This window comes from Camelina sativa, chromosome 17 (genome assembly GCF_000633955.1).
Source record: "Camelina sativa cultivar DH55 chromosome 17, Cs, whole genome shotgun sequence".
NCBI lineage: Eukaryota > Viridiplantae > Streptophyta > Magnoliopsida > Brassicales > Brassicaceae > Camelina > Camelina sativa.
In genome coordinates, this window is record NC_025701.1 from 4502042 (window position 1) to 4516126 (window position 14085).

Sequence of the window (14085 nt, forward strand, 5' to 3'; positions counted from 1 at the left end):
AAAAAAAAAAAAAAAAATAGTCAGAGCACACAATAGACAAAAGTCATTCCTACTAATATGCATGTGTACTACGTACGTTCCCAACAACGAATATATAGAAAAGGAAAATTGTTTTGTATACCGATAGAACTGCATGGACCACTAGATCAAACAATCCCATGTTCGATTAATCAGGTGCACATATTTATCATCCCAAGTATTGAAGTATAGTATCACAGGCCATATATAAACTTAAGATTATTCAACATTAACTAAGCTATCATCTTAATACTATTAAAAGAGAAGTACAAAATTGAAAATTAACCAAAATTTCCAATAATGTCACTCAATTAAGCATGAAAGAAAATGTTTATTGAAATTGGAAGGGTAATTTGGTCAAAATCTTAGAGGAAATCGATTACCCGACCCGATTGAGGTGGGATCCACGCGTTTATCCGTTTGCCCGGTGGAGCTCCGCGTGTTTGATCGTGAACCCGACCATTTTCATCGGATAGTTAATGTGTATACTGGGCCTATTAAATGCATCATTGGGCCTATTAAAAAGCATTAATTGTTTCCCAAGTTGACAATAACTAAATCCCGTAAAATCCTTATAAGAATTGGTATATAATTTAAAAAGCATATTCTCCACTCCAAGAATTTCCTTAAAAATCGATCTATTCCTATATTATTAATTCACGACAACGATTATATTCCCTTATTTATTAGTCTCATTCATGGTGATTGAGCTAATAATCTGCTTGACGATTTTCAGATCTTAGATATTCTATTGGCTCTCCAGTATATTCTCAAATCAACTCAACCATAACCTAGATATCTAAAGTTCTCTATAAATATGGTTATTCACTCGACTCTTTAATTCATCAAGCAATTACTCATTTTATCAACTTTCTCTTTGTCCATCAAATCTATGGTTGCTTCCTTTTACTTCTTCAACCTGTACAAGACAATATAGAAGTTCGAGTGAGGGTCATTCATACCTGATGAAGATAATATAGAAGTTGTGACTTGTGAGATGTTGTTATTATCCCATTCGTATATGTTATATGTTGTTATTATCTCATTCGTATATGTTATATCAATGCTTGGATTCTTTACGTTTTTGTTTACTTTTTATCACTGGTGCCATTGATTTTATGGTTTTGTACTTTTTGACCACTCACTCATGTGAAACTGCGAAAGTGAAGCATTGATTTGAGAAATTAGCAAATCAACAAAAACCTACATAGTAGTAGTAGGTTAATTGGGCTCGAATAACTTACCATTTATAAATTCAGACATAAACGGGGGTTATATCAGAGACATACATACCGAGAGGCGATAGGTATATAATATATTAATTCGTTGAGATACTAACCTGCTATTGCCAAGATTGATTATTGCCATGGGACGCATAGTAACATGCACGATGATGACTACATAAGCTGGGGAATCCGGTACACCTTGATTGATGGAGAAGTTTGTGTTTTTTATTTGTCTTTTTGAAAAAAATTGATTCTAATCAGAAGACGGATTATACTTGCAGAAGTTTTTCAGACATTGAAAGAGATATTAGACCTATATCAGTGAAGAAACTCAGGGTTTTTCAGACATGCATAAGCAAAGAGACGAGAGTTTCTGTTGCTAAGATCGAGCGAGAAAGAAAAACATTAAAAATCAGATTGTTAGATCTGAAACGTTTTTTGTATGCATTAAAAATTGGGTCGATATTTTGTTTTGAAGTAAGCGAAACCTTTAATTTCATTTTTCAATATGTTTTCTTTTGAAAAAAATATGAAATCAGTATCCAACACGTGTCCACTCGCTCATCACTGTCGTATGAATCGTCCCCTTGAGGTTATCTTCTACTTGGCTTCTATTGGACTGTCTTTGTTTTCCGAATTTGGGCTGTACGTGTTGTAATATATTGGTCAGTAAAAATGCAGTGTTAAAAGAAAGAAATCAGCATGAACGGGAAATTAAATATACAAAATAGCACATAGTATAGTTGATATATTGGACCGGAAATATTTTATATACTTTTAACTTGGAGAAAAATTTAAATTTTTGCAGATCTATGAATCATAAAGCGGGTTAGAATTTACATAAATATGATTATATAGTTTTTATGGTTTAGTCTACTAAAATACATAAAACTTTTTAGTTTGATATCAAATGAGTTAACATGAAGGGACACACTAATTATATTTATACTTTTGTAAATTATTTAAAATAATAGTTACACTTAAAGACTAAAATAAAATATAGAGATAATTAGTTAATAATATTATGGAAAAAAGCTTGGAAAATGTATAAAATATCTAACTTAAATCGTTAGACAAATTACCAATTTTGCAATTCAACATTATAGTAGAAAAGGTTATCAAACTTCATTATAAATCAATATCAGAAAACAATATTACTGTTGACAACCATCGAATTTCAAAAAATTTAAAACTCGAGATCACACTACTGATTTATAAATTACAAAACTACAACAATATTTTACATATTTTAAACTTGGTTCCATATTATATTAAAAATAAGTAATGTTTATATATTAAAATCTACATACTTTAAAATCCTTTGAAAATATATACTGCTATACTTTTTGCTCAAACTACATATATATAAATGTATGTATTTATTTTCTTATACATATAAGTTCTACTTAATTAGTAATAACCAAATTTAAAAAACATAATTAAGATTTGTCCCGCGGTGTACCGCGGGTTCAAACCTAGTTATCATACAAGGAAAAGGACACAACCTATTCCTTACAGCTAGAAATTATTATTAAAGGCCTCAATTCTCTTTTGGCCGTATTAATTGTCTACATCATTCATTGGAGAACGTCCACGGGAGATGATTACAAAGATAGAAAATTAAGACTTGTCTAACTTGTTGAGTCTTGCTTGGAGAGAGAGTCCAGGTAAATGTTAGTCATAATTTCGCAACCGAGTAAAAGTGTCATCCAAGTTTTAGCAAATCGTACTATGATAGATACTTATGGAAATAACACTGTATATAAATCGTCTTGCCGCTTTACCACTTTCTTGGAAACTGCAATACGTGCCAATTTTAATATTTTTGCATTTTTCACATGTTATCATTATTATTATTNAAGTTTTAGCAAATCGTACAATGATAGATACTTATGGAAGAACACTGTATATAAATCGTCTTGCCGCTTGACCACTTTCTTGGAAACTGCAATACGTGCCAATTTTAATCTTTTTGCATTTTTCACATGTTAATTTTTTTCTTTCTTCAAATATTTGAATTCCACACGAAGAAACTAGTCATTTGGGCTCACAAGAAGAAGATATATTTGCTTGGCTCGTCGTCGTCGCAATCACCAAAGATTTGGTGAATCCCTACAACTATGGCTTCAAGGGATGAGCCTTTCCGTAACTATGATTTGGTGAATCCCTAGTCCACAATAGATAACAAATATTTCGCTTCAAAATTTCACACTATTAGTAATACTCTTTTTGCAGCCACAATTTCATCTTCCCCCAAGTCATCACCATTTTTGTTTTCTTTTGCATTTTGGTTGTAAACATTACGTTTTGTTTTTTCTCGTCTTTATTAGGTAACAAACTTAAATCGAGAGATTTTTTAAAATTTATTTTATCCAAAATGAAGATGAAGCTCGAGATTCTATTCTTTTCATACTCCTCACATCCTTTTAATGTTTATGCTCCTCACATCCTTTTCATACTTTCTGATTCGTGAAATTAAGTATACTTACTTAATTATCCTTTGAACTCAGTTGTCTAGCAATAATTATATGAACGAATTAACAGCATGTGGAGGAAAGTGTAATGTGAGATGCTCCAAGGCCGAACAACATGAGAAGTGACTCAAAGTACTACAAAATATGTTGCGAGAAGTGTAAATGTGTTCTTTCGGGCACTTACAAAAACAAAGATGAATGTCCCTGCTACAAAAAACTCCAAACTCCAAATGTGGCCATAATTGTTTTTATGAAGACATTTGTCATTCTTTTCATCTTAAACCATAATAGAGCTAATACACTCTTAAAGGAAAAAAAAAACTGAGATCTCATGTATAGAGAGAACTAACACTTTTTTTTATAAGAAAAAACCATATAAGTATTGCAAACAAATTAGCGTGTAGACTAATGACTTGGGATACAATAAGGCTTAAGAAAAAAAAAATCATGAGATTATACACCTTACTCTCTCCTCTATCCTTGATGGATCAATCCCGATACGACATATGATAGCCTGAAAATATTCATTTAGGCAATTACTATATAATCCTTCAAAATTAGTTCAAAACTCTATTTAAAAGACGGGGCACACCGCACATAAGCCGTAAAAGAAAGAAAGACGTAATCCACATGCATGTGTCTTTGTAATAGATACAAACAAGACGTGTGGATGAGTTCATACATACCTGGGCTATGATGGTATAAAAGGTCATATTATTCAAGTTCTGAAGATTGGCGCTCATAACTTGAGCTCCTTCTTCTTCAAAAACACTCACAAGCTCACGTAACAATACTCTTTTTATGTTTGATGAATCCATAACCAGATTCATTTCTATGGTCGAATCCCGTGAACTAATACTGAGTTTTGGCTGATGTGACGACGACCCTTCAGAGCGATTATGGACTTCTCCTCTTAACAATGTCCTTTTTTTCTCCTTCAAATAGTTTACCTTCTCTTTCAGTTGGATCATATACGATACCGATTGATCTATAAGTTGAGGCACTGGCAACTGTTAATGCCAACAAAAGCACAAAATAAACTAATCACTTCCATGATTTTTTGCATGACTTTGCTTATAATCAATATATTAGCTAAAACATAAAAGGCAAATATGTCTATATGTGAATCATTTTTTAAAAATCTTTTCTATACGAATACTGGGAACCCTAGCTAAATGCTGCAATGGCTAGAGAGTGAGACCGGCCACAAGCTAGCATTGAGTATTGGACTAGTACACCCAATATCTAAAAATCTATGGTTTACGCAGCATAGGCGCACGGGTTCGTAAGTGGCTAGGCCATTAGACGACACCAATTATGTGTACACATCTAAGAAAAATGGTGTAGTTACATATACACATATATATATAAATATAGTACATGTAAAATGTTAGAGACAAGAGAGAGAGAGAGAGAGAGAGAGAGAGAGAGAGAGAGAGATAAACGGACCCTACGAGTGGGAGAAACATGAGAAGAGAGTATAGAGAAGAGGTGTTTCATGCGCATACGTCGCTCTTTCTCTCTGAGGTTTCGTTGTTCCCTAAACGACGATGAGCTTCCTTCTCCTATTTCTCTTGCCCTTTCCATTCTTTTGTTTTCTTTTATTATGTTACTATGTAATATGTTTCTCTCTTTTCAAATCCATTTCTTTTTATATATAAAGCGATAAAAAAAAAAAAGGCATGGATCAGAGAGAGAGTCACAAATCTCAAGAGAAAGAGCTGCGTAATTATAGAGGAAAATGATGTTTCACAACGAAAGTCATGGCTTTTGTGCTTGCGTCCGTGAGCTTACACACTACTTAAGACTTTTACTTTGTAAATTTTACCCTTATATATATTCCAAAAAGTTCCAATAATTTTTTTTTAATTAGTTCGTATTACAGTTGGACTCATTTCTAGAACTTGGTGTTCAGAGATTCAACTTTTTTTCTTAAATGTTCAGAGATTCAATTTTACAAGTATGTTCAATCTTTAATAAAGACCACAAGCCATTCCTTACAAAAATTAAGGTGATAAACGTTTTTTTTTGTCGGCATTGTTAACATGATTCACCCGAGATGTCGTTTAATATTAAGACTTGGACCAAGTCTACATGGAATTTAATGATCTAAGCGTTCACCGAAGATGTTGAGTCTTGGAACCTTTTTTTTTTTTGGGGCAAAAGTCTTGGAACCTAACCTATGCAGCTTATTTCTCGGACATGATGTAAATTAAAGATCGCACTGTTAGACCACCGTTGATTGATTCGATATCTGATGAGACTTGAGAGCTGAGGTGGGGTACGGGGGCTAGAACGGAAACGGATCAATAAATAAAAATCTGTTTCCATTTGTTGTAGAGTGATCAAACGAATAAACCCCACCGTTGTTCATTGATAGTTCGGTTAATAATTACTTCATAGCTTTTGGGTCCGGTCAATAATGTTAGGCATAATCTAGCAAATCGCTTTCAAAAACTAATAATAGTACTAGCAATAATCAATCAAGGTGTTTGCAAAACTGATGGAAAACATGTTGTTAGCCGCAAAACATATTTTTCCTAATTTTGCAAAATGTTCAATGTATTCTAATCCAATAACGACTTGTATATCTATCCTATTTTGGGTATAAACGACTGTATATATATCGCTTAGTTGGCTAGTTGTCGCTGTTAATTGCGATATTCTTTTTTTCCGCACATGTGTTAATTCTGTCAACTCGCGTAAATTTTTTTTTCCTTTTTAAGTTGTCAAATCAATATGCACTACACGAAACTTGCCGTTATTAATTATAACCACAAGAAAGAAAAAAAAAATTCCCTGACCAGAAGAAAAACACTCCCGAATCAGCTGTTATTTTGAAAATGATAAAGTTGAGCAATTTTTTATTGTTATTGTTATACTCTAAATAGAGATAATATCTATATATTATAAGGGGTGTTATTAGTTTATGATTCAAATAGTGTTTTAATAAATTTAAATGTTATGTAAAATTTATTGTTATTCAATTTAATAACATCCTCTAAAAAACAGATTTCTAATTTATAGATGCTTCAATATTGGTTATAGAAATAATAAGTAAGAAATCTTTTATATGTAAATTTTTTATTTAAATTGGATAAAGATAATAAATATTTCACTTCAAATTCTCAACTATAAGTAATCCCCCTTTGTAGTCACATTTCATCATCATCATCACTACTTTTTCTTTGCAATCTTCAAGTTTTATTTTTTACTCTTATCAAGAAATAAAGATAAAGGTTTTGAAATCTAACCAAAAGTGAAGATGAAGCTCATAGTTATACAATTCTTCATAATCTCTCTTCTCCTCACGTCTTCATTTTTCGAAATTTCAAGCGCTGATTCGTGTAAGTATTATACTTAAATCTAGTTAGTTATTGTAGGTAAATTTATCATTTTAAACCACTGCTTGCATGAAATTCTAACATTTTATATATATGCAATGCTTAAATGAATTAGCAGCATGCGGTGGAAAGTGCACTGTGAGATGCTCAAAGAATGACAGACAACATGAAGAGTGCATCAAGGACTGCAATATATGTTGCCAGAAGTGTAACAACTGTGTTCCATCGGGCACTTATGGAAACAGAGATGAATGTCCTTGCTACCGTGATATGAAAAACTCCAAAGGTGGATCCAAGTGTCCTTGAACATGCTTTGAAAACCCTCATCGCATGCCTAATATCTACATATTTTTATGTATGAAAAATTCAATCTCATCTATTTTTAATATATGAAATAAAACCTGTGAGCTTAAGAATGCCTCACGTATGAAATCTTTTGTTATATTCAATCTAATTCCTAAACATATTAAGAATAAATCATGTCAAGGTTTATATCTCGCAGGTTTATTTTAACTGATCCAACAACTTATAGTGATTAATTAATGCGGAGTTTCTCGTTAATCTGATTCTTGCTATTGCATGGTTTTTTGGATAACAATATTTTTTTCCAAATTTCTAGACACAAAAACATGTTGGAACCATTCATTGGATAATGAATATTATATATATATAAATAATTTTTAGCCAATAGTTTGTTATTGTTTCCAAAAATTTCTGAAACAATAAATAGAATCTATTAAATAATATTATTAAATAATTTTGAAAATATTGTTTTAATATTTTGCAAACAAATATAAATGTTTTTTTTGTTAGGTATTAGATTAATTAAAAAAACAATAGCATTTTCGTAAATTCCACATCAAAACTGGTTAAAGTTCTAACAACATTGTTTAAATAATTATACAGAAATATTTTTTTGAATATAAACAATGTTGTATCTTAGTTTTATAAATTCAATTTAGTTTTATACTTATTTTAAATAGTTTGTTATTGTTTCCTAAGATTTCTGAAACAATAAAAGAAAATCTGTTAAAAATAATTTCATTAATTTCAAATATATTGTTTTATTATTTTATAAACCATAATAAGTTTTTCTTTTGTTAGTTATTAAATTAATTAAAATGTAATGGCATTTTTTTTTTAATATGTCACATGATAGTAGAATTAAACTTTAACAACATTACTTAAATAAGTACTAGGTAACAACCTGCACAATTTATGCAGATAAAATTAGTGTTATGAGTAAAATTATTTTCGAGGATCTAAAATTTGTTTGTGTAAAAACAAAATATATAACCCATGAGAATATGTTTAGATCAAACTACTATGTATCAACTTAATATATAATCCGCTATTTCTTCAATCTATGCAAGATTTTTTGTTTTGTTTATTTTTTTTTGTGTAAGAATATGTTTCACCCGTGGAATATTATACCAATTGTATTAAATAAGTCAATTACCTATAATAATGATTATTGTGATAATTTTATTTTAGAAAATTTAAATATGTGAATAGTAATCAGTTTTTTTTAATAGGTGAATAAATTTGGGTTTTGAAAATATTTTAGATCTAATAATGTTATAATAATTATATATGTGATAAAAATTATTAAAATATATTTTTAAATTGAAATGTTTGATTTTTTTAATTAATTGAAAATGAATATTTCTTAATCATTCAACAAAAATTATGGGTAAATATCTATAAAAATGAGGACAATAAATTCTTGGTGTCTCGAGCTCTCTATCGACGACACATCAGCATTTTCTTGAAAATGCTTCTCTATTAATATATAGGGGATATAGAGATAGAGATAATATGTTAAAAAAAAAAAGATAGAGATAATATCTATGTATTATAAGAAAGTGTTATTGGTTTGTGATTTGAATATTGTTTTAATGAATTTAAATGTTATGTAAAAATCTGTTGTTATTCAATTTAATAACACCCTCTTAAAAACAGATTTCTAATTCAGAAATGCTTCAATATTGGTTATAGAAATAATAAGTAAGAAATCTTTTATTTGTAAATTTTTATTTAAATTGGATAAAGATAATAAACATTTCACTTATAGAAGTACAATTTGAAAATGTTATAGAAGTACAATTGTGATTTAAATAGTGTTTTAATGAATTTAAATGTTATGTAAAATCTGTTGTTATTCAATTTAATAACACCTTCTCAAAAACAGATTTCTAATTTAGAAATGCTTCAATATTGGTTATAGAAATAATAAGTAAGAAATCTTTTATTTGAAATTTTTGTTTAATTTGGATAAAGATAATAAACATTTCAACTATAAGCAATCCCCCTTTGTAGTCACATTTCATCATCATCACTACTTTTTCTTTGCAATCTTTGAGTTTTCTTCTTTACTCTTATCAAAATAAAGATAAAGGTTTTGAAATCTAACCAAAAGTGAAGATGAAACTCATAGTTATACAATTCTTCATAATCTCTCTTCTCTTAACGTCTTCATTTTTCAAAATTTCAAGCGCTGATTCGTGTAAGTTTAATGTTTAAATCTAGTTAGTTATTGTAATTTATCTTTTTAAACCACTGCTTATATAAAATTCTAACATTTTATATATGTGCAATGCTTAAATGAATAAACAGTATGCGATGGAAAGTGCAAGGTGAGATGCTCAAAAAATGACAGAGAACCTGACAAGTGCTTCAAGCTTTGCAATATATGTTGCCATAAGTGTAACAACTGTGTTCCATCAGGCACTTATGGAAACAAAGATGAATGTCCTTGCTACCGTGATATGAAAAACTCCAAAGGTGGATCCAAGTGTCCTTGAACATGCTTTGAAAACCCTCATCGCATGCCTAATATCTACATATTATGAAAAATTCAATCTCATCTATTTTTAATATATGAAATATAAAATCTGTGAGCTTAAAATGCCTCACGTATGAAATCTTTTGTTATGTTCAATCTAATTCCTAAACATATCAAGAATAAATCATGTCAAGGTTTATATCTCTCAGCTTTATTTTTACTAAGACCAACTGAGTCTTTCATTAATCTGATTTTTTGGATAACAATATTTTTCCAAATTTCTAGACACAAAAACATGTTGGAGCTTCGAAACATTGTACATGTCTTACTAACTAGTGCAATGCAAATCAAAATTGTTGTTAATATATATATATATATATATATATATATATATCCACCAACCTATTTGGCGAATATACTATGATGGAATATATTTGAGAGTTTACTTTCTCAATTGTCATAAACAAAAAATCTACAAGGGGTTTAATCATGTAATTAACAACAGAATTTACCAGTTGGGTCGACCAATGCAAAAATGTAAGGCTGTTTCGATGTTAACGACTTCACTGGTTCAATAATAACATAAAAACTCATTGGACCAAACTAATCTCTGCGTGAGAGTATCCATTTATAAAATTTTCCATGTAAATAAAAATACGAAAACTAAAAACAAGAGAAAGATCCCATGATATGTGTAAATAGAGAGAATCAATCTACAAAAAAAAGAGGGCAACCTGAGATTTTCAAAACAAAGAACAGTAAATCAGAGGCAAGCAGGATAATACATAAAAGACTCAAAACCCACCTGATAGCAAAACTCAAACCACAGAGGCTTTTTTGCAATATAAGTCTTTTTGTTGTTTTTTTATGAGTCGCTCTCTCTGCTTTCTTGTTGGAGGAAAACATATCAAGTTTCGACGCTCACAAGCTCATACTCAATCAGCGAAAGATTGTTATCATCTTTGACGGTGATGTCTGTAGGCTCTTCCGCAACTTCAACACGTCCCCATCTATCAACCGCAAGCCTCATAGACCCCTTGTACATGTCGATCTTTGCATTGCGCAGAGTCACTACACTGCCTTCTTTCATCAAATCCACTAATAGATAAAAAAGAAAGAATCATAACATTAATTACAAATCACACGAGACATACCCTAACCAACGATTCCTGTGTGTTTTCACTATCTAAATTCAAGATTTATAAACTGTATTAAAGTATAGCAAATCCCATTTTTCCTTAATATTATTTATGAAATTGACAACAAATACATGAGTGTTCTTTCTAACCTTGGTCGTTTCTAGCAGTAAAGATAATGATTCCAGTCTCATCACCAACTAAACACTCAGCAATACGCATCTGACGAGCCTGAGGACCACTGGGACGACCACCACCTCCTCTCTGCATCACCATCTTAGTGCTGACAACTTTGACGTTGAGTGAGTGACCATTGGTTCCTGGTCTCAGCTCATTAACCTTTGTGAACACTGGCTTCCTCAAAGCAGACGTTGCCTCAGCCATAACTTTTTCTAATAAACAGCCTAACCATACAATAAAAAAACAATACAATTTTGAGATCAACAAGCAATTTCATATATCCGATCAGAACAGCTTTAAACAAATTTAACACAACAAGAGTTACAGATTACGCATCTAATCTTCCTACAGAACCCACGAACACGAGATTTAAGACAAATTTAACTCATCAAACATAAATAAACACATCCATCAAAAACGTAATCACGCTAGGGTTTTTGCAACTTACGTTTTGGTTTCGGGAGAAGAGAGACGACGACGACTTTGAGCGATTTAGATCTGTTTTTGTTGATGAGTTGAGAGGCGATAAACACAAAGACGAGACGACGCGGCGGTCTTTTTATTCATTACTCACCGTAGATCATTGACCTGGGACACGTGTCGCGTTTCTGAACTATCTTCATTAAAACTACCCCTTGTATTTTTGTAGATATTCGAGATCGTCCTTAAAACTTTTGACTAAACTGAAATTACACCCTTGAATTGAATGTTCTCTAAACCGCTTTTTACTAGACCGGTTACTGTTCACTGAAGTCGGCGAGATTTTTTCTGATTCGTCTTTTCCACTCATCGAGCTCATCCACTAGAGAGAGGAGCCGATGCTGCTTTTGCTTCCATGGTAACGCTCTCGTTTCCATCTCCTTCGCTCTCTTTTGTTGAGGGCGGAACATGTAAAGCTTCTCACGTTTCTCGGGTCTTAGTCTCCGGTACCGATACGAATCACGGCGAATCCTCGGAAACCAATAGTATACTCAGAGATGTTCATATCGTAAGTCGAAATTTACCTCTTCTCCGTGATTTTTGTATCTGACTCGATTATTGAGCTAACCGTTGTTGGTGTTTGTTCTTAGTCAGAAAGATTGTTGGAAGATTTCACTGAGCTAGCGAGAGAGAACACTGAGAAGGACCTTGAGACTTGTGGGACTCTTGCTGCTTTTCTTGTAAGATTGTTTTTTTTGCTTTCTTCTTCACGAAACACAATCAAGTTGATTACTTTTGATGAGAAAGTGAATGAAACTCCTTAGCAAGTCACTGACTTTATTGTTCTGCTAAAGAAAGGGTTTTGAAAAATTGAATTTTATTTTTTGGTGCTTATTGCTATAATCTGTTTACTCTAATCGATTCATGAGTTTTGAAATCACTTGGGAGGAGATTTTTTGGTGGACCTGATAGATAGATTTTAGCTTTCTTTTTATGGTCATGAGTGACTCATGGTTGCTTTGCTTCTCTGTTTCAGGATTCATAGACCTGATATGTTGTTGTTAATCACTTGAATATTTTTTGATCATGCTGCAGGAAAGAGGAATTTTTTACGTAACCACTCTGATAATACCTAAGCAAGAATCAACTTCTAATTCTGTGAGTATCTCTCTTTGAAAGACTTTTTTTTCTGGTCATATCTTGGTGTTCAATGTAATACTGGTTGCTAACTTGGTGCTTAAAATTGGCAGTGTCAAGCTATGAATGAAGTGGACGTGTTTTCCATACAGAACGAAAGAGAACTTTATCCCGTAGGATGGATTCATGTATATCTCTCTCTCTCTCTTCTCCCTCCATATATTGAGATGTTTAAGTGCTTTGTCTTGACCTACTATAATGAGTTTGTGATTCTTTTACAGACTCATCCTTCTCAGGGTTGTTTCATGTCATCAGTAGATCTGCATACACATTACTCATATCAGGTACTGTTTCCAAATTTTCTATCTGACAGAACAAAAGCAATAATCTGTGACTAAGATTTATGTTCCCTCCACTGCATATATACATGGTTTGATACGATTCAGTTCTCTGTTTCCTATCATGTACCTTTTAGGTAATGGTGCCCGAGGCGTTTGCAATCGTTGTGGCTCCAACCGATAGCTCTAAGTATGTGCTTCCAAATCTATCTTAATTTGTTATCATGGAGTGAATTATACAGTCAACCTATTTTCCTTGATGAACTCTCAAACTGATTTTTCAGGAGTCACGGAATATTTAAGCTAACGGATCCAGGAGGAATGGAGGTACTGAGAAGCTGTTCCGAGACTGGATTCCACCCGCACAAAGAACCAGAAGATGGGAACCCAGTTTATGAGCATTGCTCAAACGTCTACAAGAACTCTAACCTTCGGTTCGAGATTTTTGATCTGCGTTAAGGTAACGACCCTTCCATGGCCTTATCAGTTATCAGTAAAAAGGTTCAATCTTAAGCCACTCTTGGCTAAGGATGTCAATAATAACTGTAACTCGTAACCGGAACTGTATACTTGGTCTGAGAAGACTGTCCGATTGGGGTTATGAGCACACAATGTAAATAAATTAAGGTAAGTAACTGTATCATAATTTGAAATGTCTTAATATTTTGATCATTTGACTCCATTATGGAAGAACACTTAAACAATGACAATAGACGCTGTGCTGTGTGTGTATAGTTAAATGAATAATATCTGTATAAGTGTATAAACTGTCTTCTCTTTGTTTTATATTTCTCATCACTATCTTATCATATATCGCCATTTAATTCTGCTATTAACCTTGCCAGTGATGACTGATGAGCAAAGTTGAACTTCTGAAAAGACGGGACAAAATTTCAACTTTGACTGTTTCAAACATCATTCTTTTCTTGTTCTGATTGAATCATTAGATGCAGAATAACCATGAAGCAGCCCTAATAATAAAATTATCTATTAGCTCTTTTTTGTGTAAAGACATTTTTCCAAATAC

General features: G+C 31.9%; 5 protein-coding genes across 6 annotated transcripts; 3 read left to right on the plus strand and 2 right to left on the minus strand.

The window, feature by feature from the left end:
* On the minus strand, positions 4128 to 5305 carry LOC104755277. Its single transcript, XM_010477628.2, has 3 exons — positions 5168 to 5305; positions 4405 to 4728; positions 4128 to 4232 (listed from the first exon to the last, which is right to left on the minus strand). Exons 1-3 carry the CDS (start codon positions 5303 to 5305, stop codon positions 4164 to 4166), a joined length of 531 nt encoding a protein of 176 aa, XP_010475930.1. The 3' UTR covers positions 4128 to 4163.
* On the plus strand, positions 6876 to 7556 carry LOC104755278 (gibberellin-regulated protein 8-like). 2 transcript variants are annotated; one of them, XM_010477630.2, is made up of 2 exons: positions 6876 to 7065; positions 7178 to 7556. In XM_010477630.2, the coding sequence occupies exons 1-2, from the start codon at positions 6984 to 6986 to the stop codon at positions 7366 to 7368; spliced, it is 273 nt and encodes a 90-aa protein (XP_010475932.1). In that variant the 5' UTR covers positions 6876 to 6983; the 3' UTR covers positions 7369 to 7556. The 2 variants fall into 2 exon arrangements, with proteins under 2 accessions (XP_010475932.1, XP_019094859.1); XM_019239314.1 differs by having other exon boundaries at positions 6877 to 7065; positions 7181 to 7556.
* Positions 9315 to 10036, plus strand: LOC104755280 (gibberellin-regulated protein 8-like). Its single transcript, XM_010477631.1, has 2 exons — positions 9315 to 9568; positions 9679 to 10036. Exons 1-2 carry the CDS (start codon positions 9487 to 9489, stop codon positions 9864 to 9866), a joined length of 270 nt encoding a protein of 89 aa, XP_010475933.1. The 5' UTR covers positions 9315 to 9486; the 3' UTR covers positions 9867 to 10036.
* On the minus strand, positions 10441 to 11721 carry LOC104755281 (uncharacterized protein At4g28440). Its single transcript, XM_010477632.2, has 3 exons — positions 11612 to 11721; positions 11136 to 11387; positions 10441 to 10945 (listed from the first exon to the last, which is right to left on the minus strand). Exons 2-3 carry the CDS (start codon positions 11365 to 11367, stop codon positions 10755 to 10757), a joined length of 423 nt encoding a protein of 140 aa, XP_010475934.1. The 5' UTR covers positions 11368 to 11387; positions 11612 to 11721; the 3' UTR covers positions 10441 to 10754.
* Positions 11879 to 13851, plus strand: LOC109124565 (AMSH-like ubiquitin thioesterase 2). Its single transcript, XM_010477633.2, has 7 exons — positions 11879 to 12151; positions 12234 to 12323; positions 12679 to 12741; positions 12834 to 12908; positions 13002 to 13064; positions 13196 to 13248; positions 13343 to 13851. The coding sequence occupies exons 1-7, from the start codon at positions 11999 to 12001 to the stop codon at positions 13515 to 13517; spliced, it is 672 nt and encodes a 223-aa protein (XP_010475935.1). The 5' UTR covers positions 11879 to 11998; the 3' UTR covers positions 13518 to 13851.

Excerpts from the sequence above, each read along its gene's own strand:
- LOC104755277 (XM_010477628.2), bottom strand. The coding sequence starts at position 5,305 with ATGGAAAGGGCAAGAGAAATAGGAGAAGGAAGCTCATCGTCGTTTAGG. Across the intron at positions 4,729-5,167 it reads ATGTTTCTCCCACTCGTAGG|TTGCCAGTGCCTCAACTTAT; the intron begins GTCCGTTTATCT and ends TGGCATTAACAG. Across the intron at positions 4,233-4,404 it reads TTTATACCATCATAGCCCAG|GCTATCATATGTCGTATCGG; the intron begins GTATGTATGAAC and ends GAATATTTTCAG.
- LOC104755278 (XM_010477630.2), top strand. The coding sequence starts at position 6,984 with ATGAAGCTCATAGTTATACAATTCTTCATAATCTCTCTTCTCCTCACG. Across the intron at positions 7,066-7,177 it reads AATTTCAAGCGCTGATTCGT|CAGCATGCGGTGGAAAGTGC; the intron begins GTAAGTATTATA and ends TAAATGAATTAG.
- LOC104755280 (XM_010477631.1), top strand. The coding sequence starts at position 9,487 with ATGAAACTCATAGTTATACAATTCTTCATAATCTCTCTTCTCTTAACG. Across the intron at positions 9,569-9,678 it reads AATTTCAAGCGCTGATTCGT|TATGCGATGGAAAGTGCAAG; the intron begins GTAAGTTTAATG and ends ATGAATAAACAG.
- LOC104755281 (XM_010477632.2), bottom strand. The coding sequence starts at position 11,367 with ATGGCTGAGGCAACGTCTGCTTTGAGGAAGCCAGTGTTCACAAAGGTT. Across the intron at positions 10,946-11,135 it reads TACTGCTAGAAACGACCAAG|TGGATTTGATGAAAGAAGGC; the intron begins GTTAGAAAGAAC and ends TTTATCTATTAG.
- LOC109124565 (XM_010477633.2), top strand. The coding sequence starts at position 11,999 with ATGGTAACGCTCTCGTTTCCATCTCCTTCGCTCTCTTTTGTTGAGGGC. Across the intron at positions 12,909-13,001 it reads ATCCCGTAGGATGGATTCAT|ACTCATCCTTCTCAGGGTTG; the intron begins GTATATCTCTCT and ends ATTCTTTTACAG. Across the intron at positions 13,249-13,342 it reads GCTCCAACCGATAGCTCTAA|GAGTCACGGAATATTTAAGC; the intron begins GTATGTGCTTCC and ends CTGATTTTTCAG.